Source organism: Pantherophis guttatus, chromosome 1 (genome assembly GCF_059756535.1).
Source record: "Pantherophis guttatus breed Tessera chromosome 1, ASM5975653v1, whole genome shotgun sequence".
NCBI lineage: Eukaryota > Metazoa > Chordata > Lepidosauria > Squamata > Colubridae > Pantherophis > Pantherophis guttatus.
In genome coordinates this window covers 113,177,094-113,204,548 of record NC_142063.1, presented here as the reverse complement: position 1 = coordinate 113,204,548, position 27,455 = coordinate 113,177,094, and the positions used below count along the sequence as shown (strand labels likewise).

At 39.5% G+C, this 27,455-nt stretch overlaps 1 protein-coding gene across 1 annotated transcript; it reads left to right on the top strand.

Moving 5' to 3' along the window:
- Nucleotides 1–1,318: 1,318 nt before the first annotated feature.
- Nucleotides 1,319–26,261, top strand: CD6 (CD6 molecule). The gene is made up of 10 exons (XM_087883582.1): nt 1,319–1,328; nt 1,536–1,835; nt 5,620–5,781; nt 9,854–9,931; nt 13,549–13,686; nt 14,819–14,902; nt 18,518–18,613; nt 19,970–20,080; nt 22,389–22,496; nt 23,726–26,261. Exons 1-10 carry the CDS (start codon nt 1,319–1,321, stop codon nt 23,812–23,814), a joined length of 1,176 nt encoding a protein of 391 aa, XP_087739708.1. The 3' UTR covers nt 23,815–26,261.
- Nucleotides 26,262–27,455: the final 1,194 nt, after the last annotated feature.

The window sequence follows — 27,455 nt, the reverse complement described above, 5'->3', positions numbered from 1 at the left end:
ATCAAGAATAAAAAGATACAACACTTAGTGAATGTCAAGGTTACTAATAAGCTTGTATTTATCATACTAGGAAACAAATAAAAACAATATAAATTGAAAAATACAAACAACATGGTTATAGTAATAAGTGGGAAGAGATAGATACTAGTAAGGAAGAGAAGAATAATAGTAATACAGTCTTAGAAAATTATTTGACAGTGTTGTGAGAATTAGTTGTTTAGCAGAGTGATGGCATTCGGGAAAAAAACTGTCCTTGTATCTACTTGTTCTGGTCTGCAGTGCTCTATAGCATCACTTTGAGGGTAGAAGTTGAAACAATTTATGTCCAGGGGTCTGTAGATATTTCCACAGTCCTCTTTTTGACTCATGCAGTAGACAGGTCCTCAATGGAAGGCAGGTTGGTAGCAATTGTTTTTTCTGCAGTTCTAATTATCCTCTGAAGTCTGTGTTTGTCTTGTTTGGTTGTAGAGCCAAACCAGACAGTTATGGAGGTGCAGATGACAGACTCAGTAATTCCTCTGTAGAACAGGATCAGCAGCTCCTTGGTCAGTTTGAGCTTTCTGAGCTGGCGCAGAAAGAACGTTCTTTGTTGAGCTTTTTTGATGAAGTTTTTGATGTTAGGTGTCCATTTTAAGTCTTGAGATATGATAGAACCTAGAAATGTGAAGGACTCTACTGTTGATACTGTGTTGTCTAGTATTGTAAGAGGTAGTAGTATAGGAGATTTTCTTCTAAAATCCACCACCATTTCTACAGTTTTGAGTGTATTTAGTTCAAGATTGTTCTGGTTGCACCACAAGACTAGTTGTTCAACCTCCCTATCTTTTATAGGGAGTAGATATCTCCCTATCTACTATCTTCTTTCGATAGTCATTTAGAGCTTTCTTCCACTTGTACCTAACTGTGGCACAAATATACCCTTGCAACATGTTCTTGTTACAGTAGAGCCTCCATCTTGTATGCCCCAGCCCATGAGTGGGGCATACTTAAACTCTCCTTAGCTGTATTGTTACTAACATTGTGTTTTCCTCCCTTATTCCTACACCATCAAGAATGTATGAAATATATTAGGCTTTGTGGCCTATTGCCTTAATGGGAAGGCAAATGACTGACAGTGACATGAAACAAAAGTGGTACAGGCAGAACAGAGATCAATAACGGGGGCAGCCTGTGTTGTTCTACACTGTCTCAAGGATTGATAATTTCAAATAGTAGTGGAAAAAAGTCCATAGACCCCTAAATAAGTTTTCTCTTCTTAGGCATTTATCCATTTATTTCAGAAAACCTCAAAGTACTACATGTTTCATACCAGTTTGAGATGGTGCAAGGTGAAACTTTCATCATGCAGTTATCATGTATTTCTAACTATCCCACAGCTCTTCCATCCTTCCCCATCTCCAAAAACCTGTCAAAGAAAAAAAAAATCAGAATAGCTGCACTATGTTTTTTTTATTCACGTTGTTAAGACTGTTACATTGCAATTCAAGTTGCACGACTTCTGATTGTCCTTAATATCTCAACTTCTTATCTTGCAGAAATTCAAAAATTATGTCTGATGGATGGAGGAAGCAACTGTTCAGGCAGAGTCGAGTTGGAAGTCATGGGTATCTGGGGCACAGTATGTGGTGACAACTGGGACCTTGCTAATGCTGAAGTTGTGTGTCGGCAACTTGGTTGTGGTTCAGCCTCTCGGGCTCTCAATGGCTCTCATTTCCAAAATGGGACGAGACCCATCTATAAAATGAAATGCTTGGGGAACGAATTATATCTATGGGACTGTCTATCCGAGAGGAGCCATGATTGTAGACACAAAGATGCCAGTGTGATTTGTTTAGGTTTGTGAACAGAACTTAACTAAATTTCTGTTGTTTGTGTTCATGTTTAATTAATGTTCATTGGGGTTCAGGCCTGAATATGGGACCCAGATAGCCCTGATTGCTTATATTGGTGACCTATGGCAGGACAGGATAGGAGAAGTGTAACCCTCCCCACCCTCTGTGCAACATGCAATACCATATGTCATAGTATTCTTTTGGATTGCCTACGGGGGAGATAAGTGTGGGGGGCACTGTTCTACATGGATTCTTTTCTTCCCTGAGAAGTTGGTTTCATTACTTGCACTAGTGCAGTGGTTCTCAACCTTTTCTTCACACAGACCCCCCTTTAAATACCTTTTGTGGCCATGGACCATGGACCACAAAGACTTAATTCAAGATTTAAATCATAATATTTCTTCAAGCCTTCGTGGCCCCTAGGGTTCTGTGGACCACAGGTTGAGAACCACTCCACTTGTGGATGGATGAGAGTCAAGTGTAGAGGCTCTGTATTGTGGGCTCCTGAGGGCTCTACTGTCATCTCCAAATTATTTAATAACTACAGGAAAATAATAGGAAAAACCATCCCTTGGCATTATATGAGGTATCATCAATATACAGATGACACTCAGTTGTATATCTCCATCCTGAGATGAACAGGGGATACTGTTAAGGACCTGGTATCTGGATGGCATGAAACAAACTCGGATTTAATCCCCAAAACACTATAGATTTGGAAGCCCTCTTATAATGTAAATAATTTGTCTTTAGTTTGGGGCAGAATTGTGCTCCTATGCAGAGCTAGTTCCCAGTCATGGCTCCCCTCTTTAAGGGCAAGTGAAGGCCATGTCCAGGTGGGCTTGTACACAGCTCTACCTTATGCACAAGTTGGGATCTTTTCTGGATCAAAAGGCTCTATTGTTACTCATGTCCTTATCACCTCATGTTTGGACAATTGCAATACATTATCCATCGAATTGCCCTTGAAGGCCATCTGCAGGTAGAAACTTCAGCTGTCCCAAAATGCATCAACCCAGGTTGTAACCCGTTTGACTCATTGCATCTACATTAACAACTTTACAGGAGCTGCACTAATTATCAACATGCAATTTAAGCTGCTGGCTATCACTTTTAAAGCCTTTCATGGATCAGAATCTGTGTATCTGTGAGACTGCATGCACTATACAGAATCTGTATAGTGTTCCATGAATTCCAAAAGGGAGGATGTAGGTTCCTAAACCAAGGTAAATCCAGGACTATCCCTACAGTTGAAACTGCACTACTTTATCAATAAGCCACCATGTACCAATGTCACCTTAGCCCATAGCTAAAATCCCTTTCAGAGACTTGTCTAAAGATACAAAGGTCTCACTCCCAATAGAGATGGGTCATCAAAGGAGCCTCACATTCATGTCTGCAGATTCAAATATTGTAGAAGGCCTGAAGAGGAATGGAAGTGGCTTTGAATTAGATGTGAGTGCAGCTCTATGGAGAGTCAAGAGGATGCCCTTGCTGGAAACAGAGAAGATTCTTTGCCATGACAACCAGGAGATACACATTGATATCAATTCCTCACTAAAGCTTCTTCAGAAAAGACATAGACCTAATAATAGGAGAAGATGAGATTATGGTGTCACTCAATGTTACAGCACTCTACATCCATAGACCCAGAACTAACAAAAGAATCCATGGCAGCAGTACTAGACAATGTACAATCTAACTAAATATATTAAGATTGAAAAACCCAGAATCATGGATCTCATCAACTTTTGCCTCACTAGCTATTTTCAATTTGATAGACAACTACAGCAATAAATTAGAGGATCACCCTTGGGCTCACACTCTCAGGACTCATAGTAGAGACAGTAATGTAGAGTTTAGAAACTATAGCATTCCCACACATACAACGCAAAGTATGGATCCAGTATGTAGATGACACCTTTGTTGTAATAAAAAAAGGAAGAATTAGAGAAGACACATGAAACAATCAACATGGTCTTCAAAGGATTAAATTCACAAGGGAAGAAGAAAACAACACATTCCCTTCTTGGATGTCCTCATCAGCACAGGAAATGGCAGCAAATTAGAAACAGATCTCTATCAAAAATTCACCCACACTAACCAAGTCCTTCACTATCAAAGTAATAACTTAACCTCCTGCAAAAGCAGCTGTGTAAGAACTTTATTGAGATGAACACAAACTCATTGGATCAACCCAGACCACCAGAAAAAGGAAACAGACCATCAATACAATATCTTCCAACAAAATGAATACAGACATAATTTTATCAAAAAAATGCCTGACCACTCAACCCATTACAACACAGTCAATGCAAGCTATAAAAAGGCTAACACTGTCATATGTCAAAAACATCTCAGAAACAACCAACAGACATACAGCTTACCATAACAGACTAACTAAAGCCTCCAAAATATCTTAAGTAAACCAAAAGACCCAGTAACCCAAAAATAAAAAACAGGAGTCATCTATAACATAGAGTCAAAGGACAAACAGACACTAAATAGGACAGGCAGACAGAAGACTAGCAGAGTGTGTCCATGAACACCAACTAGCAGTCAGAAGAGTGTTTAAATTATTTGAATTGGATTTGTAGTTATTTTAATTAAAAAATTAGAGGAAGATATCTGCCAGGTTTGATATGAATTGTTACAAAATGGTTTTGTGAATTTGTTTTGTTCATTAGGGAAAAAGAGTGGATTGTTCAATGAAGAAAAATCCTCATTTTCTGAAGTAGTGCTGGATACATTTTATTATCTGGAAGTTTCCACTAATGCTTAGGCAAAATCTTCAGTTTCCTTTGTAATGCTTTTAATCTTGCTTTCTAAAGCAACAGGAGATGCATCTGATCTGTCCTCTGCTTGATTTAACACTGCAGATTTTAAATTAGCTTTTGTATTGGGGCTTTTATTTTTATAAGCCAGCATGAACTAGTTCAGTGGCCATATAAATTTTCTAAATAAATAAATACCTAGGCTATCATGTCTTCTTTCAGTATACTCTTCTCAAGACTAAAAATATGTTGGTCTTTGGGCCATTACTTGTAAAACTTGGTTTCCAGATTCTTCAAATTCTTCTTAAAATGTAACATTAAAACTGGACTCGGTCATCTCCCTGCAGCCTGACCAGTGTAGAATAGAAGTAAATAATTACTTCTTAAGACCTTAGTCTTAAGACCGTGCTTCTATTAACACAGCCAAACACCACATTACCATTTTAAGCAGCAATATTTCACCACAAATCTTTGTCTAGAGTAAAGGATGGCACCCCCCCTTCCTCAGTATAAAATTGCTTCTGAAGCCATAACTGCCTTATCTTATTAACCTTGACTTTAAATTTGTTTTTCTGCATCGAGACCAATACAGCCTCCAGACACAGGTCAAGACTTTTATTGCATCACCCACACATTCTGAAGTACAAATGTAACACTGAGTGTCATCTGCATATTGATGATATCTCTGAGGTAAGTTAGGACAGAAAAAAAGACTCCACGAATGACTGGAACTAGACTTTATTGAGATACATTCAGTGGTGGGATTCAAGTAATTTAACAACCGGTTCTCTGCCCTAATAATTTCTTCCAACAACCTGTTTGCCAAACTGCTCAGAAAGTTAATAACCGGTTCTTCTGAAGTGGTGCGAACTGGCTGAATCCCACCACTGGATACGTTATATAGCAACAGAATCTTGAAACCCTGACTGAGTTGTCCTCTCCCTCCCTTTTATACTAGTGAATTAGTGAGTAGTCAGTCTCAGTTTCTTTCTCATACTTTCTCTGTTTCTCAGGCAACATGTTGTTGCAACCATCATCTCAGCTTAGTTTCTCCAAGATCATCTCTGAGATCTCTGCAATACCTTACTCGAAATACTTGAACAACTTTTCCAGTGGTTTTATGTTACATAAGATAGGAGAGAGCCTGTGGCATCTCATTACTAGCCCATTACAAGGTAAACCAAGGCATGAAAGTAACACCACAGGAAGACTAGAACTATGCTTTATCAAGTTGGGTTTTGGAAACAAAATCTTGAGAGTCTGATTGTTTTTTTCTCCCTTTCCACTCATACTTTAGTGCTGTGATGGTGAAGCTATGGCACGCGTGCCACAGGTGGCACACAGAGCCCTCTCTACGGGCACGCGAGCCGTCACTCCAGCTCAACTCCACTGCATATGAGCACATGCCTCCCACCGGCCAGGTGGTTTTCAGGTCTCTGCCGTGCATGTGCAGGGGGCAGGGCGCATGCGGGAGATGTGTGCACATCTGCAGGGGGTGGGGTGCATGCAGGGGGGCAAGTGCACCTGCTCAGGCAGGGGGTGCAGGGGGTGCGCATGCATGCATGGGGCAGGGTGCACAAGGGGTCATGCACACATGCACGGAGGAGGGGGTGCACCGTGGTTTTGGGGTGAGGTATCATCAGTACGCTGATGATACCCAGCTTTTTATATCCACCCCGAACCAGCCCAGTGATGCCCTCGATGTGATGTCCCGGTGCCTGGAGGCGGTACGGATCTGGATGGGGAGGAACAGGCTTTGGCTCAACCCTGCCAAGACTGAGTGGCTGTGGGTACCGGCATCCCGGTCCGATCTAGAGGTTCCATCTTTGTCTATAGGGGATGAGGTGTTACCCCTGGTAGACAGGGCATGCAACTTGGGTGTCCTCCTGGATTCACTGTTGAGTTTAGAAGATCATACAAGGTGCTGGTGATGACCTATAAAGCCCTACATGGCTTAGGTCCAGGATATTTGTCGGACCATCTGCAACCAGCAACAGCTCCCCATCGCCCGGTGTGTTCTCACAGGGAGGGCCTACTCAGGGTGCCATCGGCCAGACAGTGTCAACTGATGACCTCTAGAGGCAGAGCTTTCTCTGTGGATGCTCCCACCCTCTGGAACCAACTTCCTCTGGGGCTCCGGTTGGCCCCTGACCTCCGCATCTTCCGCCGTGACTTAAAGACATGGTTGTTCAGCCTGGACTGGGGCGGGGTTAACATGTATTTTAACATGCTTTTATTGGATATTTTATTGTTGTGAGCCGCCCTGAGTCCTACAGAGATAGGGCGGCATATAAATAAAATAAAATAAAATAAATAAATAAATACGCGCATTGCATTATGGGTGGTCATGCGCACTTTTGGCACTCAGCGACAAAAAGGTTAGCCATCACTGCTCTAGTGAATGAGGTAGTAGTAAGCCTCCTTTAAATACTCTCTCCCTTCCCAGGACATAAAGAATGTTTCTTTTTTTGTTTATGTGATGGTTTCTGAATATTTGCTTCAAGGTCACCCCTCCAGGTCTCTGCACCCATTTAGAAGAGCTCTACAGCTTATCTAGTTCCCCCCCACCACACCTCAACTGACCACACAGAGGAATACTATGGTCAGTGGTATTAAAGGCAGCACTGGGTCACTCTCCCCCTTTTAAAATCTCATCATCAGTAACCTGCAAGAGTGACAATGTGGGTTCAGTTCCCAATTTTCCATGCTCAGGTTTCAACCCTGACTAAAAAGAATGGTGTTCAACTTGTCAGCCTCTAGGAAAATTACATTCTTTTTACATTTATTGTATCCTAGCTGGCCTTATGGTTGTGATATTTTACTATTCAGGTTGTAGAACTCTACATTTCTCTCTTGAATTTCATCTGGATAGCTTTGGGCCCAGGATTCCATCTGTCAGAATTGTTTTGAATTCTGTCTTTGATTCTGCATTTTGTACTGTTAGCCACTTAGTTCTGTGTCATCTGCGAATTTGATAAATGTCCCCAGGTTGCTTTATTTCAAGTCCAAATATAACACAAAACCTAAGACAGATCTTTGACATTCTACTTGGCGTTGATACAAGCTGATATTTATTGAGTGATACAAGCTGAGGCATGTATTGAGCATCTGGGGATAATGACATTCAATCAACCGTGTCTCTTGCTAACAGTAATATTGTCCATTCTGCACTTAAGGTATCTTTTCACACAATACATGCATTGTTCTGTGCATTGGCTTTGTGTCCCTATGGCATCATTCCTGTTCAGTAGCTGAGCTGATTAATACTGAGTATTAGTATTAGTGTTGAGTATTTGAAATTTGAATGTCTTTGAAAGGGAGGAGCCCAGGCAGGAATCTGGTTTGCTTTTTGCACATTGCAGCTCTGTAGAATTTACGGAGTAACCTTTCCTTGCTTATAGAGCTCCTCCCTCACCCCATTACTTGGCACTTAGGCTGCAGCCATGCTAGTGGGTCTTTCAAGGGAAAAGGTGGCTAGACAGTTCAAGGTCTTCAAACTTGGCAGCTTTAAGACTTGTGGACTTCAACTCCCAGAATTCTGTAGTCAGCTATGCTGGCTGGAGAATTTTGGGAGTTGAAGTCCACAAGTCTTAAAGCTGCCAAGTTTGAAGACCTCCAGCTTAGGCCCTCAGATGAGCTGCCAGGATTTTTTGGCAGACAGTCAGACAAATGAAGTGTGAAGTAATAAGGATGGAAGAGTACAGGTAAATAATTTTCTTTACCTATAATATGAAGTAGGGTGTTTTTTAATTTAATTTCTTTTATTTTTTGCTGCTGCAGGACCTGTGAGTATCCATGCACATTCTTGCTCTTTGTTTCCACACTTCAAGTTAGCAAAATTAAAGACAAAGGAAAACAGGGGATGTGTGGCTATGCCCTTAAACCTGAAAAGGAAAGGAAAAGAGAAGGTCATAAAAGCAGGGAAGATTAAGAGAAATAGATAGATAAAATAAGGGCAAATGGCAAGGATTAAGTTAAAAGGCAGAGGCAACAATGCCATCTCTTCTGGCTGCTTGCTTATCAGTGCTTTATGATGATAATTATGATTTTTTAAAGCTACAGTATATAACTCATGTCATGAAGCTGTTTGGTTTTTCTGGAAAGGGCACTTGAGATGCCACTTGGCCACTGTCCTACCATCATCATCTGCAAATGTCCTAACCAGGGGTGAAATCCAGCAGGTTCTGACAGGTTCTGAAGAATCGGTAGTGGAAATTTTGAGTAGTTCGGAGAACCAGCAAATACCATCTCTGGCTGTCCCCAGAGTGGGGTGGGAATGGAGATTTTCCAATATCCTTCCCCTGGAGTGGGGTGGGAATGGAGATTTTGCAGTATCCTTCCCCTGCCATGCCCACCATGCCACACCCACCATGCCACACCTCACCCACCAAGCCACGCCCACAGAACCAGTAGTAAAAAAATTTGGATTTCACCACTGATCCTAACTGTATGACTGGTTAGCCAAAGTAGCTTGTTTGGAAAGTGAGAAACCTGCTATCATATTAGCTATTGTGGTCTGTAGGAGGTTTCAGCTGGATTTGATTGGAAAGGTTGTTTCGCTCTAAATCTCTGATGTGCTTCATTCCTTTATTGATTCTGATCTATTGATCCATACAACAATGTTCATAATGCAAAACCCATACATGCTCTGTAATTCTGAGCCTCTGAGATATGTGCTGGGGTTAAGGTTTGCTTTCCCCGGGAGAATTCTGTTTTTTCTTGATGCACACAATAATCTTAGAATATACAGTCTGGGCAAGCTAAGATTCAGCATATCCTTATTTGTCTAAATTTGAAACTGGTTGGTGAAGATGATGGAGCTTGTGGAGACTCCAAATTAACTTCTTTGATTAGAGAAAGTAAACCGTGTCTACATTTATTACCCTTTATAGACTTTTTGAATAAAATTGAAAAAAAATCACTTATGATTTGTGGTTCAGTGATTAGAAAACAAACCTGAATAATAGAAAAGGGTGAACTTTCTTTTGTAATCAGGGGGTAAGAGATAACTTTGTAATTTGTATTTATATTTGCTGCAAAGGAAATCAGAAAATTCTGCTTTCTATTTGTTTCTATTCTATCTTTCTGCATTTTGACTTCCCCCCCCCTCTTTACCTGTTATTAGTTTGTGTTAATTAGTTTTTATGCTCATTGTAAAAATTTCTATTAAAAACTGACACTGATTCACTTCTCCAGTATTAATTGATTTTGTTTTTTTAAATTTTTTGTATCCTTTTATAATTTCAGGCTCACTGAGTATCCAGACGCCTACAGATACAACAGGAAGAGAAACTGTGACTTCAGTCTCCCATCTACCCAGTCTCAGTAAGTAAAATCTCTTTAAAGTACTTCAACTGCACGCAGTGCAATTGCTTAAACAAAGTCATTGTAGATTGCTTGCTTACAAAGAGCTTACTACATGCTAATTCACTTTGCATGTAGAGGTGGTTGTTTTTTTCTCTCTCTTAACTATATTTTTTGGCTCACTCCCAATTCATCTTAGTGGTATAAACAGCCAGAAGCAACATTCCAATCAGATTGACATTTGGCAGTAGACTGCATTAGAATGATCCCTAGAATAATAAATGCATTTTTCACACAACCGTTTTCAACCATTGCAGCCTCCCCATGGTCATGTGATGAAAATTCAGATGCTTAGCAATTGTTCATCTTTATGAAGGTTGCAGTGTCCTGGGGCCATGTGATCAGCTTTGGCAATCTTCTGATGAGCAAAGTCAATGGGGGAATCCAGATTCCCTTAACAACCATACTACTAACTTAACAAATGCAATGATTCACTTAATGACTGTGGCTAGAAAAGTCATAAAATGGGGCAAAACTCATTTAACAAATGTTTCACTTAGCAACATAAACTTTAGGCTCAGTTGTGATCATCACTTGAGGACTTCCTGTATTCATTGAATTGATCTTAAGGTTAAACAAGAAATAAATATTCCACTTTAGTTTCAATAATTAAAATTATTCAATAATCAATAATTATAACTAAAAATGTTGACCTCCCACTCTATCTGTGCAAATCTAATTGTGACCCATGGCTCTAATTTGTTTTTTTCTCATGGGGTCAGAACCCATAGTCTCATTCCCTAGAAGTTATTTTTCACTGATGCATTTTGGAAGAAAGTAAAACCTCACCTCTGATTGATTGAACTCTCGTGAAGACAGAGAATCAGAGAGTTAGGATGATCCCTGGCTGCCACTAACTGAGCAGCTTTGCTTACAAGGGTCCTGGAAAGAGAAGGGACAACTGAAAAAGGCATTCCACCCAAGGAAGAAATACATATGAAAAAAAAGAAAGAAAGAGGAAAAGAGAAGAGCCCAGTCTGGAGCTTCAAAGTTGAGGAAAGCTAAAATTCGTTTGTTTATCTGTAGAATGTATTGGCCACCCATTTTACCCAGGGTAACTCTGGCTGATTTATAATCCTGATTGTATAGTTAATGTATTCATTTGAAGGCAGCAGCTGATTATCTGGCTAAAGGTATTTAGCTATATATTAAGGCAATAAGTGAATAAGGAGAACCTGTTCAACCTACTGTATGTTCTTTTTAATGTTATTCTTTCTACCAGATAGTTTTCATTAATCCATGTCCAAACAAGCACAATGTAAGATAAAATAAAAATGAACAATTTTTGAGGAATGAAAATGAACTTACAGTGTGGGTTTTATATTGCCCAACAGTCTAGGAGAACTTGACCTTTTGATCTTGCATTATCCTCCCATGTAGCATTTCACTTGTAATAGACACCTTTCTAAACCAAGATAAACTGAGAAACGAGTGGGATAAACAACTTGTGTCTCTTCGGCTGCTGTGGTTTGGCTCGTCTGTTTCCAGCTGTTGAAAGTGTTTTCAGCATAGTTTGCAGGCAAAGCATATGATGGCCCATGCATGGGACCATATAAATGCCACTGTTTAGCATACTTGCATCAGATATCAGAATGCAGATGCGTCATGGGTGCATATGATTTCATTGTGTGCCTATCATGTTGGTCTCATCATGGCATTCTATGGATGATGCAGGTGGAAATACTTGCACTGCTCAATTGTGAAATTGTCTGGTCTTATTCATGGGTTCTTTCAGGATGTCCACATAAAATCACTGTTCTTTAATAATCCTCTGGTTTTTCTATAGTGTTCCATATTATGTTTCAGCTAAAAGCTATTGCTACTTTTTGACTAGACTTCTCTCAAAGCATCCTTTACCCAACCCCATTCTTAGTCTATGTCTTCAAGGTGATGTTGGTACTTACAGACCAGGTTTGTGTGCTTGGTTGGGTATCAAGGGTGGGCTCCATTTACTTTTATTACCTGTTCGCAGCGGGATTGCGCTCTCTCTCTCTCTCTCTTTCTTCTGTGCATGTGCAGATCATCCATGATGGTGTTGTGGCAGGTGGGCGGAGCCTCCCGCTGGTTTTACTACTGGTTCTATAGAACCGGACAGAACCGGGAGCAACCCACTACTGTTGGGTATGTTATTATAATAAAAGCAGTACCACAACATTTTATGGGCTTCTTTTTTAACACTACTAGAGATTCCTTCTGGATTTTCTGTTCTCTGGATTCTCATTTAATCTGATGGTAAAGAAATTGCTTTCAGATTTACTTTTTAAATAAAGGAAATATTTGGAGAAATTCTCATGAGTGAAGAGTAAGAGTCTTACACTAACTTTAGATATGAGATGAAAGAGAGTAATAATTTTATTATATTAAATAGAAAATAAAGTAAAAGAGATCCAATTTGGTCTAGCGATTAAGGCACCAGGCTAGAAAACGGGAGACTGTGAGTTCAAGTCCCACATTAACCATGAAAACCAGCTGGGTGATCTTGTGCCGGTCACCCTCTTTCAGCCCAACTCACCTCACAGGGTCATTGTTCTGAAAAAAAATAGGAGGAGGAAAGTGGGCTGTATATGTTTGCCGCCTTAAATCATTTGTAAAAATAATAAAGGTGAGGTACAAAAAATACTTATCCTCTTTTCCAAGATTTCAAGTCTGATTACCTACAGAATCTCCTCTCATTTTTCTCTGTAGTAAAATCCCCCTGTGCCATTGGTTTTTGCTAAAAGCAATGAATGGCTCAGCTATCCACACCCAGAAAGTTTCCATAGGTAAGAGTGGACTTGAACTTCACTTCCTCGGTCTGAATTCTGACAGCAGGCAGTCCCTTTTGTCCCATGTTCCAACTAAATTGCAAAGGAAAATATATGAGAGTATTCCCACTACTTTCAGATCAGGAACGCTATAATTAGAATGCAGTACTGCAAGCTACTTCTGCTGACTGTCAGCTGCCTGCAATTTGGCAGATCAAATCTCACTAGGCTCAAGGTTGACTGTAAATACTATTGCTATGCTATGCTATGATAGAGAAGGTATGCGTTGAAAGACACTGTCACCTCAGCATCCTTGGATAACTTGCAAGCTCCAAAATATCACCCAAAGATCTTTTAAATACCTTTTAAAGCACCGTGGGACTGAAGTAGAAAAGTAAAAACTTATTTTTGGAAGAGAGATTTGGATCAACCTCCCCACCCCACCCCACCCCACACACATAAAGGTAGTCCTCGGCTTACAACAGTTCTTTTAGTGACCGTTTGAAATTACAACAGCATTGAAAACAATGGCTTATGGCCATTGAGAGCACTTATAGCCATTGCAGCACGTGATTTACATCCTTCTGACAAGCAAAGTCAACGGGGAAGCCAGATTAACAACCATGTTACTAATTTAACAACTGCAGTGAGTCACTTAACAAATGTGGCAAGAAAAGTCACAAAATGGGACAAAACTCACTTAAATAATGTGTCGCTTAGCAACATAAATTCTGGGCTCAGTTGTGGTCGTAAGTCAAGGACTACCTGTAGACGGCTTCAGAAAGCAGTTTTTTTCTTTCCTTTTCTCAATTCTATCAACGTTTCCATTTGCAGCTTTTACAACTCCTGAAGACGTGAAAGCAACATCACCAGATCGGGACCTGCAGATGACCTGCATCATTCTGGGTTTTCTCCTTTTTCTGAGCATTGTGATCATTATTATCCTTCTGCTGAAAAGACAGAAGAAAAATGGTACATTTCGTGTACTGGGGATCACAAGTGCTGGGGGGGGCGTGGCTTAGAAGAAATATTTTGCTTATTCATTCATTCATTCATTTATATAGCTGCACATCTCACAAAATATAATTCTGGATGTCTTACAATTAAAAAAAACCCATAGAACAGTAATATAAAAATAAAAAAATTAAAAATATTAATATTATGATTAAAAAGCAAGGAGAGAGCAACATATTAAAATGTGGTCAGAACTATGGTGGGATGGGGTTTTTAATGCGTCTTATTTAGAGGGCATTGCACAGGGGTAAACTGTGATTTGAAACACAAGACCAATTCTCTTTTTGCAGAAACAACATAATTGTGAGGGCTCCCTGCTAAGAATTCCTACAGCTAGCAAGCAACAGCATAAGCTCAGTGCTGTTGTAGCTGTGCTGTTGTAGCTGTGCCATTTCTGAAAACCTCCATTAGACTAGAACGGAAATTTCAATCTGCTGAAAGAATGTGCATTTGGATTGATTAGCCAAGAGGCTGAGAGTCTTTCTACAGATCTACTTAATGCAGCCACCAGCTCTTAGGGTCCTGTTTATCATATCTGCATGGTCAGATTTATTTGTATTAGAAGACAGAGATTAAAGAGGTGGTTTTTTTTTTTTTTAAATGCAGTACTGCTTAAGGTTGTGCAACACTTTGGATTTAATTGCCAAAAGATGCTTTAGATCTTATGGGAGTGTAAATGCACCTATGCAGACCACCTCAAAGCAGCCAGGTGACATAGCTCTAATATTCCAGGAAGGGCTACAGCTTCTTCAGCATGTTGCAAACAGTCAGGTGCTCCGTTTCTGCTCCAAAGCTCCAGTTGGAAATCAAAGTCAAAGTGCTGTTTAGCTGTAATCACCTTCAGCCTACCAGCGTCTGGCATCTCTCAGTCATGTGCTTTTCAACTGAAGTAGGCAGATGGGTCACTAGTGAAGTAGCAAGCACAGTCGGAGTGGAATACATAGATCTGTGACACATGTATATAATGAATATGATCTTAGTATGGATGTAGCACGAAAACCTGTGGGTAAAAGAAGAAAGGTCACCTTTTCCCAGTGATCTTATATAGTGAGCATTTGATTTGCAGATTGTGTTATTTCTTCTGCTCCAGTATCTGTCCCCGTCCTGATGAATCACACGGTGCAGAAGTTAACCACTGGAGGGGATGTCTCTCTGAACCTCCACAAAACAGAAGGTATTAAAAACTCTTGCCTGCCTGCCTGCTTGCCTGCCTGCCTGAACTGGTTCTCTTCTTATCTTTACTATCTTTATTCTTACTTTTTTCCTTCTGTTTGCTTCCGGACAATTAATTTTTTCTGGCTCTGATCAATTAGGCTAGAATTTCATCACACCTGGTTGTCCATAGCAGGGGTCTCCAACCTTGACAACTTTACAACTTGTGGATTTCAACTCCCAGAATTCCTCAGCCAGCAGGAATTCTGGAAGTTGAAGTCCACAAGTCGTAAAGTTGTCAAGGTTGGAGACCCCTGGTAGATAGTGTGCTGTAGGACACCAGCAGGCAAACAAGCCAACAAACAACTTTTGCAGTTCTTAGGAAAAATCTGTCCTTTTAAGTTACCTAGTATTTGTCTTGGTAGACAATCTCCACTGTTCAGCTCTATCCCCAACTCTCAGCCATCATCATCTGCAAGTGCTGAAAACGTGCATGTTAAATTCAAAGAATGCTTAACATTACTTTCTGTTAGAGCACTCAGCTTTATGCATGTTTTGGGGGGGAAAAAACAATGCAGCATCCATTTTTATTTTATGCCTTAAATTTGTATGCTGCCCATCTCCCTTCACAAGGTGTCTCTGGGCGGCTTGCAAGTTATAAAACAAGTAAAAATAATTAAAATATTAAAATATTAAAATTAAACCAATTAAATTATTATTAAAATCAGTATCTGCTGTTTCTTTGAAGAATTGATATGGCTGCCTAACGTAGGCAGCGCGATTCTGGAGAGCAAACACAAAAACATAAGAATCAATAAATATAAAAGAAAGCAATAAGGACCATTAAAAACTAACTAAGGCAATAAAATAGCAGTTAAAAGTAAAATATATTAAAACCCATTTGATTGGGAACTCTGTTCTTTCTGATCCAAAAACCCATAAAAAGAAGCATTGGTGAAAATGGGAAGCATATAGAAAGGTACATATTTAATCTTAAAGATATGCCCTTTTAATCATCTATTTTCAATACTGTAGAATTTATAGGAGAATTTTTTATAAATAGAGGAAATAAATTAGGAACAAATTCGTTCATACGACCAAAACAACTGAGACCAAATTTAAATTCAATGTCATCTCAAAAAAATATTTACCCAACAGCAAATAAATTAATATATAGGCAGATTCTGTGAACTTTTCTTAATCAACCTCAATTAAATAAATATTAACCAACAATTCCATTTGTTTATTTACAGGACTTATATGTCTACTTATCTCATACAGTGACTCTAGGAGGCTCACAATCATCTATAAAAACATGGCTAAACTGTTAAATGGATACTGCAGAGTTATATCATGCAGAATGAGATCTAGTTTAGTGTAATTGTTAAGGTACCAGCCTAGAAACTGGGAGACTGTGAGTTTTAGTGCTGCCCTAGGCACAAAGCCAACTGGGTGACCATTCTGTCTCTCTTTCAGCCCTAGGAAGCCGGCAAAAGCAAACCTCTTCTGAAATCTTGACAAGAAAACTGCAGGGATTTGTCCAGGTGCTCAACAGGAGCCAACACTATCTCAGAAGCACACATGCATAGCTGTGCATATACATACACATAATGTAGAATGTAGAATATATTTGAGGATATTCTTGTGATTACAGCACTAGTACATGCATAGGTAATGGCCAAAATAACCTCCTGAAATTACTGATGGACCAAAAAAAATGAACAAGAAATGTTTATGAAAATGTGTGCTTTGGTATCCACTGAGTTTCACTGGATTCAGTTGGATTAAATGAATGAGCTGCAGTGGTGCAGTGGTTAGAATGCAGTACTGCAGGCTACTTCTGCTGATCACCAGCTGCCAGCAGTTTGGCAGATCGAATCTCACCAGGCTCAAGGTTGACTCAGCCTTCCATCCTTCCGAGGTGGGTAAAATGAGGACCCAGATTGTTGGGGGCAATTATGCTGACTCTGTAAACCGCTTAGAGAGGGCTATAAAGTACTATGAAGTGGTATATAAGTCTAAGTGCTAAGTGCTAAATGTTAATATGCCACAAGTCTCCTTTGTTTCAATATATTAGCAGAGATAATATCACACTGAAAATGCAAGTTAGTTGGTCAATTCCTGTCACAATCAATGAACCAACATTTGGTTGATCTGAAAAAGTACACCCGGCAATTTCAGGAAAAATGCTAAGAAAAGAAAAAAATAGGAGAGACAATACCTCTGGAAATTTAGCTAATATCAAATGTATATTTGCATTGTGCTGACACATCAGCATGTGACAGTGCATAATACAATAGTAAATAAAAAGTGTTAAATAACAACCCTTGATGTGAATTTAAACAGCATCTGATAAAACAACCAATAACAATAAACATATATAAAATCCCCTCCAGTCATCATAAAAATCATAAAAGTGCTTTACACTAAAAAGAAAGTCCTTGATAATCCAACTAGCTTTTTAGAGTTCTCTTGAAATCCATGTTTTCAAATGAATTAGTTTTATGAGCACGTCTAGGGGCCTTGTAACTATCCCAGGGTGAAATGCTCCCAGTTCAGACCGGATCGCCCGATCCGGTAGCGATGGAGGCGGGTAGTTCAGAGAATTGGTAGCAAAAATCCCTGCCCCCTCCTATTGCCCAGCTGAGCTGCGCAATCATCAGAGGCTTTTTTTTAATTTTTAAAAGCATTTTTTCTATAACCTCTTTGGCCGAAAAAATGCTTTTAAAAATTAAAAAAAAGGCTCTGATGATCGCGCGGCTCAGCTGGGATCATCAGAGGCTTTTAAAAGCATTTTTTTCTACAATCTCTTCAGAGGTTGTAGAAAAAATACTTTTAAAAGCCTCTGATGATCCCAGCTGAGTTGCCCGATCGGCAGAGGCTTTTAAAAGAAAAAGAGCCTCTGCCGATCAGGCAACTCAGCTGGGATCGTCAGAGCCTTTTGAAAGGCTCTTCACCAAAGAGGTTGTAGAAAAAATTGTTTTAAAAGTTTTTTTAAAATGGCCACTCCCACATTACCTACCACCACCAAGCCACGCCCACAGAACCGGTAGTAACAAATTTTAGATTTCACCACTGAACTATACATGATCCTGTTTGGTAATTACATGTAGTCCTCAACTTACAACAGTTCATTTAGTGGCCGTTCAAAGTTACAACAACACTGAAAAAAGTGCCCTATGACAGTTTTTCACACTTATGACCGTTGCAGCATCCCCATAGTCACATGATCAAAATGTAGACACTTGGCAACTGACTCATATTTATGATGGTTGCAGTGTCCCAGGGTCATGTGATCCCACTTCTGACAAGCAAAGTCAATGGGGAAGTCAGATTCATTTAACAACCATATAACTAACTTAACAACTGCAGTGATTCACTTAAGAACTGTGCCAAGAAAGGTCATAAAATGGGGAAAAATTCACCTAAGAAATGTTTCGCTTAGCAACATAAATTTTAGGCTCAATTGTGGTCGTAAGTTAAGGACTACCTGTATAATGAAGATTTGTTTTGAAATCATGACTCCGGTCTTTTAAAGAGCCAGTCCTACACCACAGCAGAGTATATTAGGTGCTGCCTTTTCTAAACTCTGCTGGTTTCCTCAGACAATTGTTTCTGTTCTCTCTTCCATAAACAGACGTGACCCCTTCAGCAGCCCATGAAGACTCTGATTCTGATTATGAAGACTATGATTTCAGCAAGAAGCCCCCTGTGCCTCTCTCTAATTTCTATAGTGAGCAATCCCCCATGGCTATCTTTCTCCCCACTTATATGCACCTGAATGTTGTGTTGTTCCAAAGATTGAGGTCCTTTTTCTTCAAAACTCAGGCTTAACCTTCATTGTAGTTCCTATGATGAAAAAAGAACCAAGGAAGGATTTCTATTCAAATTGTACCAAGCTACAAGAAGAATTTTTCTTTCAAACCTGAAGGTGTTCTTCCCGGGTTTGTGGGGTGAGGGGAGGCCTTATTTCCCAAAATAATTGCTTCTTCCCCAGACCTTTACTTTAACCCCAATCTTGGGTGCGCACAGTCAGAGCAAAACATGTAAAATGGCCTTATTTCCTGGCAATTATACAACTGTCTTTAAGACACATTTCAGACATCAGTGAATAATGATGCAGAAATTATACCTAAATACAGTACAATAATTAGACATCTCCATTCTGAGATGACCCACTATTCCCAGTGCCAATTGTGAGCATTCTGTCTGATAAGCAATCAATTACCCAAACAGTAAAACTTGCTGCAGAAGTGGCAGTGTTTCATTAGGTTCTGTTGCATGCATCAAAGTGTGCAGTTATTAAGGAAAATACCCAACATGCCTTGATTTCAATCATATAGAGTGACCAAAACTCTTAGTGGAATGGGGGATTTGATGGCTAGCCAGCATGATGAGCACCACAAACAGTTCTTCTATTTTTACTTCTAGATAGAGAAACTGAAGGAGCATGACAAGATACTCCTTGCTGGCCACCAGATCTCTTTGTTCATCTGCTGATGTCAGGCCCAGCCCAAAGTGACCTAGACTCTGGACCTAGGTCCAGTAAAATTCAATTCTTTATTTATTTATTCACTCCAAATAGACAGAATCTTGCCAGACTAAATTTATCCTACTCTAACACTAATGGATGTACTCTAGGAGATTCTATGAAGAGACTATCCTAAATCTTTTCCTTTCTCTCCAATGTTGTCCAGGCTGTGTTGTCCCTTGTCTTATTCCCCTTTTTGGAATGTGCTCCCTACTTTCTGGGAAATTGTCCCTTCATTGTAGACCATAACAACATCTCCCTTAGCAGATAAAATCCATTATATCTCACTAGAAAAGGAAAATTCTGATGGACCGGCGATTCCTTGCAAATGCTGCAGATTGACAAGTGTTATCAGAAATCTGAAATATTTAAAGATCTACAGCAGCCTGATGTTAAACAGGGTTTTAACTGTACAATCACAAGACTTGGGCAATAGCTCATTTCCTGAAAGTGATATTATCTGCCAGCTCTAAAACTTTTAAGGAAATAAGCAAGGGTGTGACAACCCAATTCAAGGTCTATTACTAAGAGTTTAATGGACTATTGCTCTGTTTTCAGCTTCTTTTCATTATCAAGCAACTGGTGATGACCAAGTTTCACCACCCCACAATTTCCCCAAACTGACAATGCGCCAGGAGACCAAATGTCCCAAGGATTATCGGCAACAGGGTGAGAGCTGATTTTTATCTTTTTGTACCATATCCAGTTCTTCTTGACTATTACTATATCCAGATATCTTTCCTCATTTTATACCCTCTGGGATGGATGAGTATCCATTGGTTGTTTTTCAGCACCGGGCCAGTTTAACTAATTCCAAGTTCCTGGATTATTATTTTTTATTCTTTTTCCTTCTCTGTTGTACGAAATGTTTGGTAGGACAATGTTTTTCCATCCATAGCACCTTGGGATGGAACAATGATTTCCATCCCTTGTATTCATCATTTCAAATGGGAAGAAGTGAAAAAAAAATCCTCATGGATTACCTTCTAATAATGTCTGGGAGTTTGAAAAGTGAAAACAATAGTTGTGTAAAACTGTCCTTAATAGCTCACCCGAGTGATCAGATTGGTTCAGATTCTGATATAACATTTGGGAGAGTCTATGCTGTGTTGTTATTACTACCTTATACTGTTATCTGTGTTTCCCAGTCTTTGCCGTTCAGATACTATATATTAAGACACTGGAGCTTGCCCAATTTTCCAGCTTTTAACCATATCGCCTGAAACTTGCAGACGACACAATCCAAACATGTATCCGAAAGACACAAGTTTGGGAATGATGATACAGGTTTCCCCATCTCCTACCTGCTGTCTAGCACATCATTTCCAAATAAAATCAGATCTCACATGCAATATGTAAAGGTTTTAGGGACAAATATATGTTTTTAAAAAAGCTTCCAAATATTGCTAAAGCCCCTGACTTCATTATTTTGGGTTTCAGGTTTATTGGGGAGGAGGAGACGATTTTTCAATTTTAACTATGAATGAATAATCTGAGCCAAGGAGATGGTAGTAACTGTTTTGTCAAGAGAAGACATGTAAAGACAAATAACAGGCTAAGCAGATACTGGCTTTCCTTTTTTATAGACAACTACTTGTTGTCTATAAAATACAAATCCTTGTGTGTGTATTATTGGGAGGCTCCCCCTCCCCCCTCCATTTTTATGTCACTGGAACAATAATCAATCATTATTCTTTTGCTATTGAGCATAGTCAGGCTTCATTCAGCTGATTTGCCCTATCAAATAAAATCCTCATTTGATGAAATAAGTATTAGAAGTTAGATGCAACTATCAATAGATATTAATCATGGTGATTATCTATTACATCAATATTTGAGGAAGTATAGCTCTCAATAGAAATTGCCAAGAGGATGACCATGACTAGAATAGCTGTTGTTGTTTTCCATCCCCCCCTCCTTTATATTACAGTCAATCATCTCTACATTCATTTCCCTATTTTCAGGACTATAAAAAATGCAAATAAGCCCTAGGAAGATGAATGTGCAACAGCCTTCTTGAAGTTAGAGCCCTCCCAGTGTTTGGGACTTCAGCTGCCATGTAGGATTGAAATGATGGAAAATGAAGTCCAATATATCAGGAGAAAACCAGTTTGGGACAAGAGTATAAAGGAACACAAATAAATTAATAATCACCGCTTCCACACACACTTATGGGCTATGCTGATTTAGGAGTGACATCGCACTCCTAATAACATGACTATTATTTTTGGGCAAGCCTCTACAGTCATAATGAACTTCTGCTCCAAATAAAGTACAGTATTGCATCATTTTCTCTGAACTGAAGTTTACTTATGGGAACTCCTATTTTTTCTTGCCTCATGGATCCTGAATTTTTCCCCTCCCTCCTGAAATCACGAGTCAGTGTCTCTTTGCTGCTCTTATTCTACTCTCTCAGATGTATCTGAGAAGCAGTTTTGCAGCTCCTCCCACACAACCATCATTGTTTTCCTTGCTACCAAATAAATGGGCTCTAGTGAAGAATGCTGGTCAAATCACAGGTTGTTGTTGTTGGGTTGTTTGTTTGTTTTTTTTGCAATCTCCTTTTTTTTTAAAAAAAAATTGATTTATATGCCGCCCTTCTCCGGAGACTCAGGGCGGCTTACAATGCATTAAGCAATAGCCTTCATACTTTTGTATATTTTATACAAAGTCAGCTTATTGCCCCCACAATCTGGGTCCTCAATTTGCCTACCTTAGAAAGGATGGAAGGCTGAGTCAACCTTGAGCCTGGTGAGATTTGAATTTGCAGTAATTGCAGGCAGCTGATGTTAATAACAGTGCTTTAGTCTACTGCGCCACCAGGGCTCTATTAAGCAGCTGGAGGAACATTGGTCAAAATCATAGAGTTCTTTAGCAGCCAGTGGGCAGCACTCATAAGACATTTCATGGGTGCTTCAGAAGGGCAAAAATTATAGCTCTGTGATTCCATTCAAAGACTTGTGGTTTTCTCCAACAGATGCTATAGACAGTGACAGCACCTCTTCTGGAGATGCAGACTGGTACGAGAATATCTACAAACCACAACAACACGTGGCGCAACAAGCCGATGAACCTTCCTTTGCAGGTGAAGAACAGGTGTCCTAAAAGCAGGTGCACATCCTTTAATTAGTCAATTAGTGTATTGTTCATCAAACACTCTCTTTGTTTCTATCTAGTTGTCCAGATTTTTGCACAGCATAGAAGCTCTAAATTGGGTAATTTTTTTCTATATATTAAAAACGGACAAAATCTGTTGTTGTCATCTTCATGTAAGCAAAGGTCCTTCATGTTGCAATCCTGTGCATAGCCACAGATGGGTGAAATATCCTTTACAACAGCTTTGCCCTTCTGTTTCCCTCCAGATGTGTTGGGGCTAGAATTCCTAGAATGGGAAAGGCTGTTCAGGAAGGGCTTGTCAGAGCATTCATCTCTCATCTCTCATGTCAATACTTTTCTCCCATTCATTCCAAAAGATTATTTGGCTAGATAATTAGATCATCAGATTTCTCAGCTAAGTATACAGTTCTACAGAGGAATTATTGAGTCTGTCATCTGCACCTCTATAACTGTCTTGTTTGGTTCTGCAACCCAACAAGGCAGAAAAAACAATTGCTACCAACCTGCCTTCCATTGAGGACCTGTATACTGCATGAGTCAAAAAGAGGGCTGTGAAAATATTTACACAGCCCTCTTTTTGACTCATGCAGTATACAGGTCCTCAATATTTACAGACCCCTCACATTCTGGATATAAACTGTTTCAACTCCTACCCTCAAAACGACGCTATAGAGCACTGCACACCAAAACAACTAGACACAAGAACAGTTTTTTTCTGAACGCCATCACTCTACTAAACAAATAATTCCCTCAACGCTGTCAAACTATTTACTAAGTCTGCACTACTATTAATCTCATTGTTCCCACCACCCATCTCCTTCCACTTACGACTGTATGACTGTAACTTTGTTGCTTGGATCCTTACCATTTATATTGATATTGTTTCCTGATTGCTTATTTGTACCCTATGACTATCATTAAATGTTGTACCTTATGATTTTTTATGAACGTATCTTTTCTTTTATGTATACTGAGAATGTATGCACCAAGACAAATTCCTTGTGTGTCCAATCACATTTGGCCAATAAAAAATTCTATTCTATTCTATTCTATTCTATTCTATTCTATTCTATTCTATTCTATTCTATTCTATTCTATTCTATTCTATTCTATTCTATTCTATCCTTTTCTTCTGTGACACTGCCTTTTGTTTCTTGGATCCTGAGCTGATTACTCTTCTCAATTTTTTTGCTTCAGGCTTAACAGTTTTTGCCAAACCTTGGTCAAACGGCTTGACTGGCTCTGGAAATGATTCATCTGACAGTAGTGAACATCATAACACGTGATCCTAAGGACCTGGGCTGCTGAAGGGAGACAGCTTCATGCCTGGCCTCTCCTACAAAAATCACCAAGGTTGGCAACAATAACCTGAGAACTGAGAGAGAGAATTATCCACAATTTCAGTCTTGAGGACTCAGCATTGAAGAAATCGACCAGAGGATTTCAGGATCTTCAGCAGCTGCAAAGGCACATCAATGACTATTTCCCTCCCTTGTTCAATGAGAAATATGCCTCCTTTATAAAGACACATATTTCTATCCTGCCCTACCATGGGAGAACTTTGTGGGGGATTAGGATTAGCACTGAGCTCTTGATTCCCCTTATTTGATTTTGTTTTGTCACACAGTGAGATGCCATCAAACCAAGATGGAACTTCAAAATACTAGATAAGCCAAAAGAACAGAATATTCCAGCCACATCACCTTGTTAGGGTGTTGCTGCTACCTTTTCAGGACCTCTCTTCCAGGAACCAAGAGGCCAGTTTTGTTTTTGAGGAAATTGTTAGGTTTAAGACCTGAGGCTGGTTAGAGATTTTTGGGGTAGCAATGGGATTCTCTCATGGATGAAATTAAATGCCAATGCTGCTTCTCTTGAAGAAAGTTTGGCTGTCTCTTAAAAGATTCTGAAAGGAAGGTCTAGGTTTTTATATTGAAGCCCGGGAGTAGCTATGAAATGCCAAATGTGTGACAGAAACTGTCAGCCATTCAAAGTATGCGCATATGTGCATGCACATATGCACTGCCTTGTATAAGATATTTACTATGTTTGGGTTGGTATCTTCCCACATTTTCCAATGTTCTAATCACCCAAAAACAAAAACACAAACTACCCCAAGAAGAAGAAGAAGGGAAAGATTAAGGAAGTTTATAGTTAAGTACCTCATAGCTATCAATGAAGAAGATCTAGGATGTTTCCAAATTGGGTTTGTGCATCTGTGAGAGAGGCAGAGCAAGTGTGCCACTAGATTTCCCCATTTATAAAATTGTAAGGGAGAGATCCAGACACCAACTCTCCTATGTTTCCCCACCTCTTGTTCTACTAAGGAGACAATACTGGTTGTTTAGGCCATCTCTTTTTATTTTTATCCTCTCAACTTGGAAATGTCCTAAGTGACCCATCAAACAAAACTAGGGTGACCATGTATCATCTACAAAATCTAGAAAACCACTAAATGACAGCAAAGAGACAGCGTTTTATGTTTCTTTGCTGCCATTTTAGTGTCATGTGGATTATTGCAGACAAAATGTAATTTGTCTGGCTGCAGCCTAGTATCTTATCTGCTGTGTAACCTTTGCCATTTTGGCTTGGAAAGGATGGTTTATGGTTTGATGTACTACAAGAACTAGCCTACCTTGGTTAATTCAGTAAGCCATATTTAGACCAATTATGACTTGGCATGCCATGCCAAAATAATTATAGTATGGAAAACTTTCTTTTCTTGTGTACAGGAAATGAGTAATGAAGTTCAGCCCCTTCATAGCAAGATCGTTGTTTTCCTCTGGGATGTGTGTAACTCTGGGATTTCATGAGCTGGAAGTAGGACAAAACACTGTTCAAAAAGCATTTGTTTGAATGTCAAGCGTGAAGCCTCTCAAAACAGAGTAAGGTGCACAGTTGCTAGAACAGGAAGACTCTAACAATATAAGCATAATATATATCTAAAGGAAACTGTATGTAGTCTTATTAGTCATTCTCAGAGTATGAGCAGGGTTGCTGCATTTGTGTAATTATCTAAGAGAGAAAGCTTTGCCTTTTTTTTTAAATGTCCTTTGCAGATTTTGCAAGTGGAGAAGACACTGAGACCTCAAATAGAATGTTGCAATATGATTGGCGCCTGGATTCATTCCATTTGCTCATCCCTAATGACATACTTCCTGATCCCATTCTAGCTTTTTTTTTTATCATGAAGCATGTTTTTCTTCATTGGATTGATCTGAACACCCCCAGAATAAGATGCCTATGCATGTTGATTATGCACTATAAAGTTGGCATTGACTTTTAGCAACAACGTAGGCAGATTTTCTTCATGATGATCTCTCCCTAACCTGGTGCTTCAGGTCTTCCACCAGTGTACCCATCCCCACTATAACGAAATCCATCCACATTACTGCTAGTCATTCTCTTCTTTTCCGTTCCACCTTTCCCAGTATTCCCAGCATTTTTCAAAGAACTGGGTTTCTGCATAGAGTGTCGAAAGTAGGATAATTTGAGCCTGGTCATTTGTGCCTTAAATGAGAACTATGGACTGGTTTGCTAAATAATCCAATTGTTGGTTTCCTTAGCTGTTCACGGTGTTTTCAAGAATCAGTTTCAATACCTAGTTCAAAAGTGTCAATACTGTTTCCATCCTGTTTTTTTAAAGTCTGGGCTATGCATTAGTATGGCAGTATTCCTTTCAGGATCAATTGCTTGAAAGTAGACCATAAACAGAATAAAAGAAAGACAAACAGCATGATCTCCTAGTAGTCCTGGTGCTTCTAGGTACCTCATTTGATGTCCAATAGCTCCATGCACCAAATAACATTCAAATATATATACACACACATGCTGGACAAAACAAAGTACTGGCATTATATTTATTTCCACTAATACCTTTCGGCCTCCCAAAATTCTGGCTGCTAAGTCAATTTCTGGGTAAAGAGGTAGTTTAGGATTGGCCATCTCCTTCACTGAAGCCATTTATGTCTAGACAAGTCTCTTATGGCAGCCATTTTGTGTGCCCATCCCCTGCATGCTGTCAAACTGCCTACCAACCCAAAAAAGGTTAGTCCGATCTGGGATGGATGAAGTGCTCTGATGTCTTCCTTGTGGTCTTCTTAGAGGCTACTGTGGGAAACAGCATAGTAGACTTGAGAAGCCTTTGATCTGACCCAGTCATCTTTTTTCTGTGTCCCCCCCCAATATAAATGATAAGGGATTGTAAATGATTGGCAGGAAGAGTTACTTCAGAGGAAAGGAATGTTCAGTAACACCAGAAGATTGGAGACTCTGAAGACAGGGAGTGAATATTGAGTCAGTAGAGATCTATATAGTTTTTCAATACCAAGGCCCAAAAGGGAGCTGCATATTTTACCACCCAGCAGAAGTACTGTGGTCTCGTACAGAATAATAATATGCACATCACCTCTCAACCGCAATTTATTTATATTGAAAGTCACCTTTTCCCTCTACAGAGAGAAAAAGAATCTCTACCAGTTAAGCCCTTTGAGTTGATACCTAAAAAAAGATTTGTACAATTCAGAGGAAACCAATCCGAATGTTGTACAATAATTCAATGGAGAAAACTGAACAAAACAGTCTTTGGGGCTCAAAACAGTTCTCCCCCTGCGTGGAGTTTAACAATCCCCCACAGAGGGAGTTAGAACGTGTTGGCAATTTAGGATTTTAGACATGACTCTAGCATACCAATTTAGTATACTTGGAACAACTCCACCTTGAAGAAATTCAGGGTGTATTTTGTTGGCTTCTTTGGTGTTTTGGATTTGGAAACAAAAGGTACCTTGGTGAAGAAAACAAACCAATACTGGGGGGTGGAGATGACTGCACTAAAGAGCTTTAGAAAGATGCTTTGTTCATCTTCCCTTGTGTGCTCCAAAGCACCTTTTCCCAATTGTTTCCAAACTGATGCACAGCTCTACTGCACCGA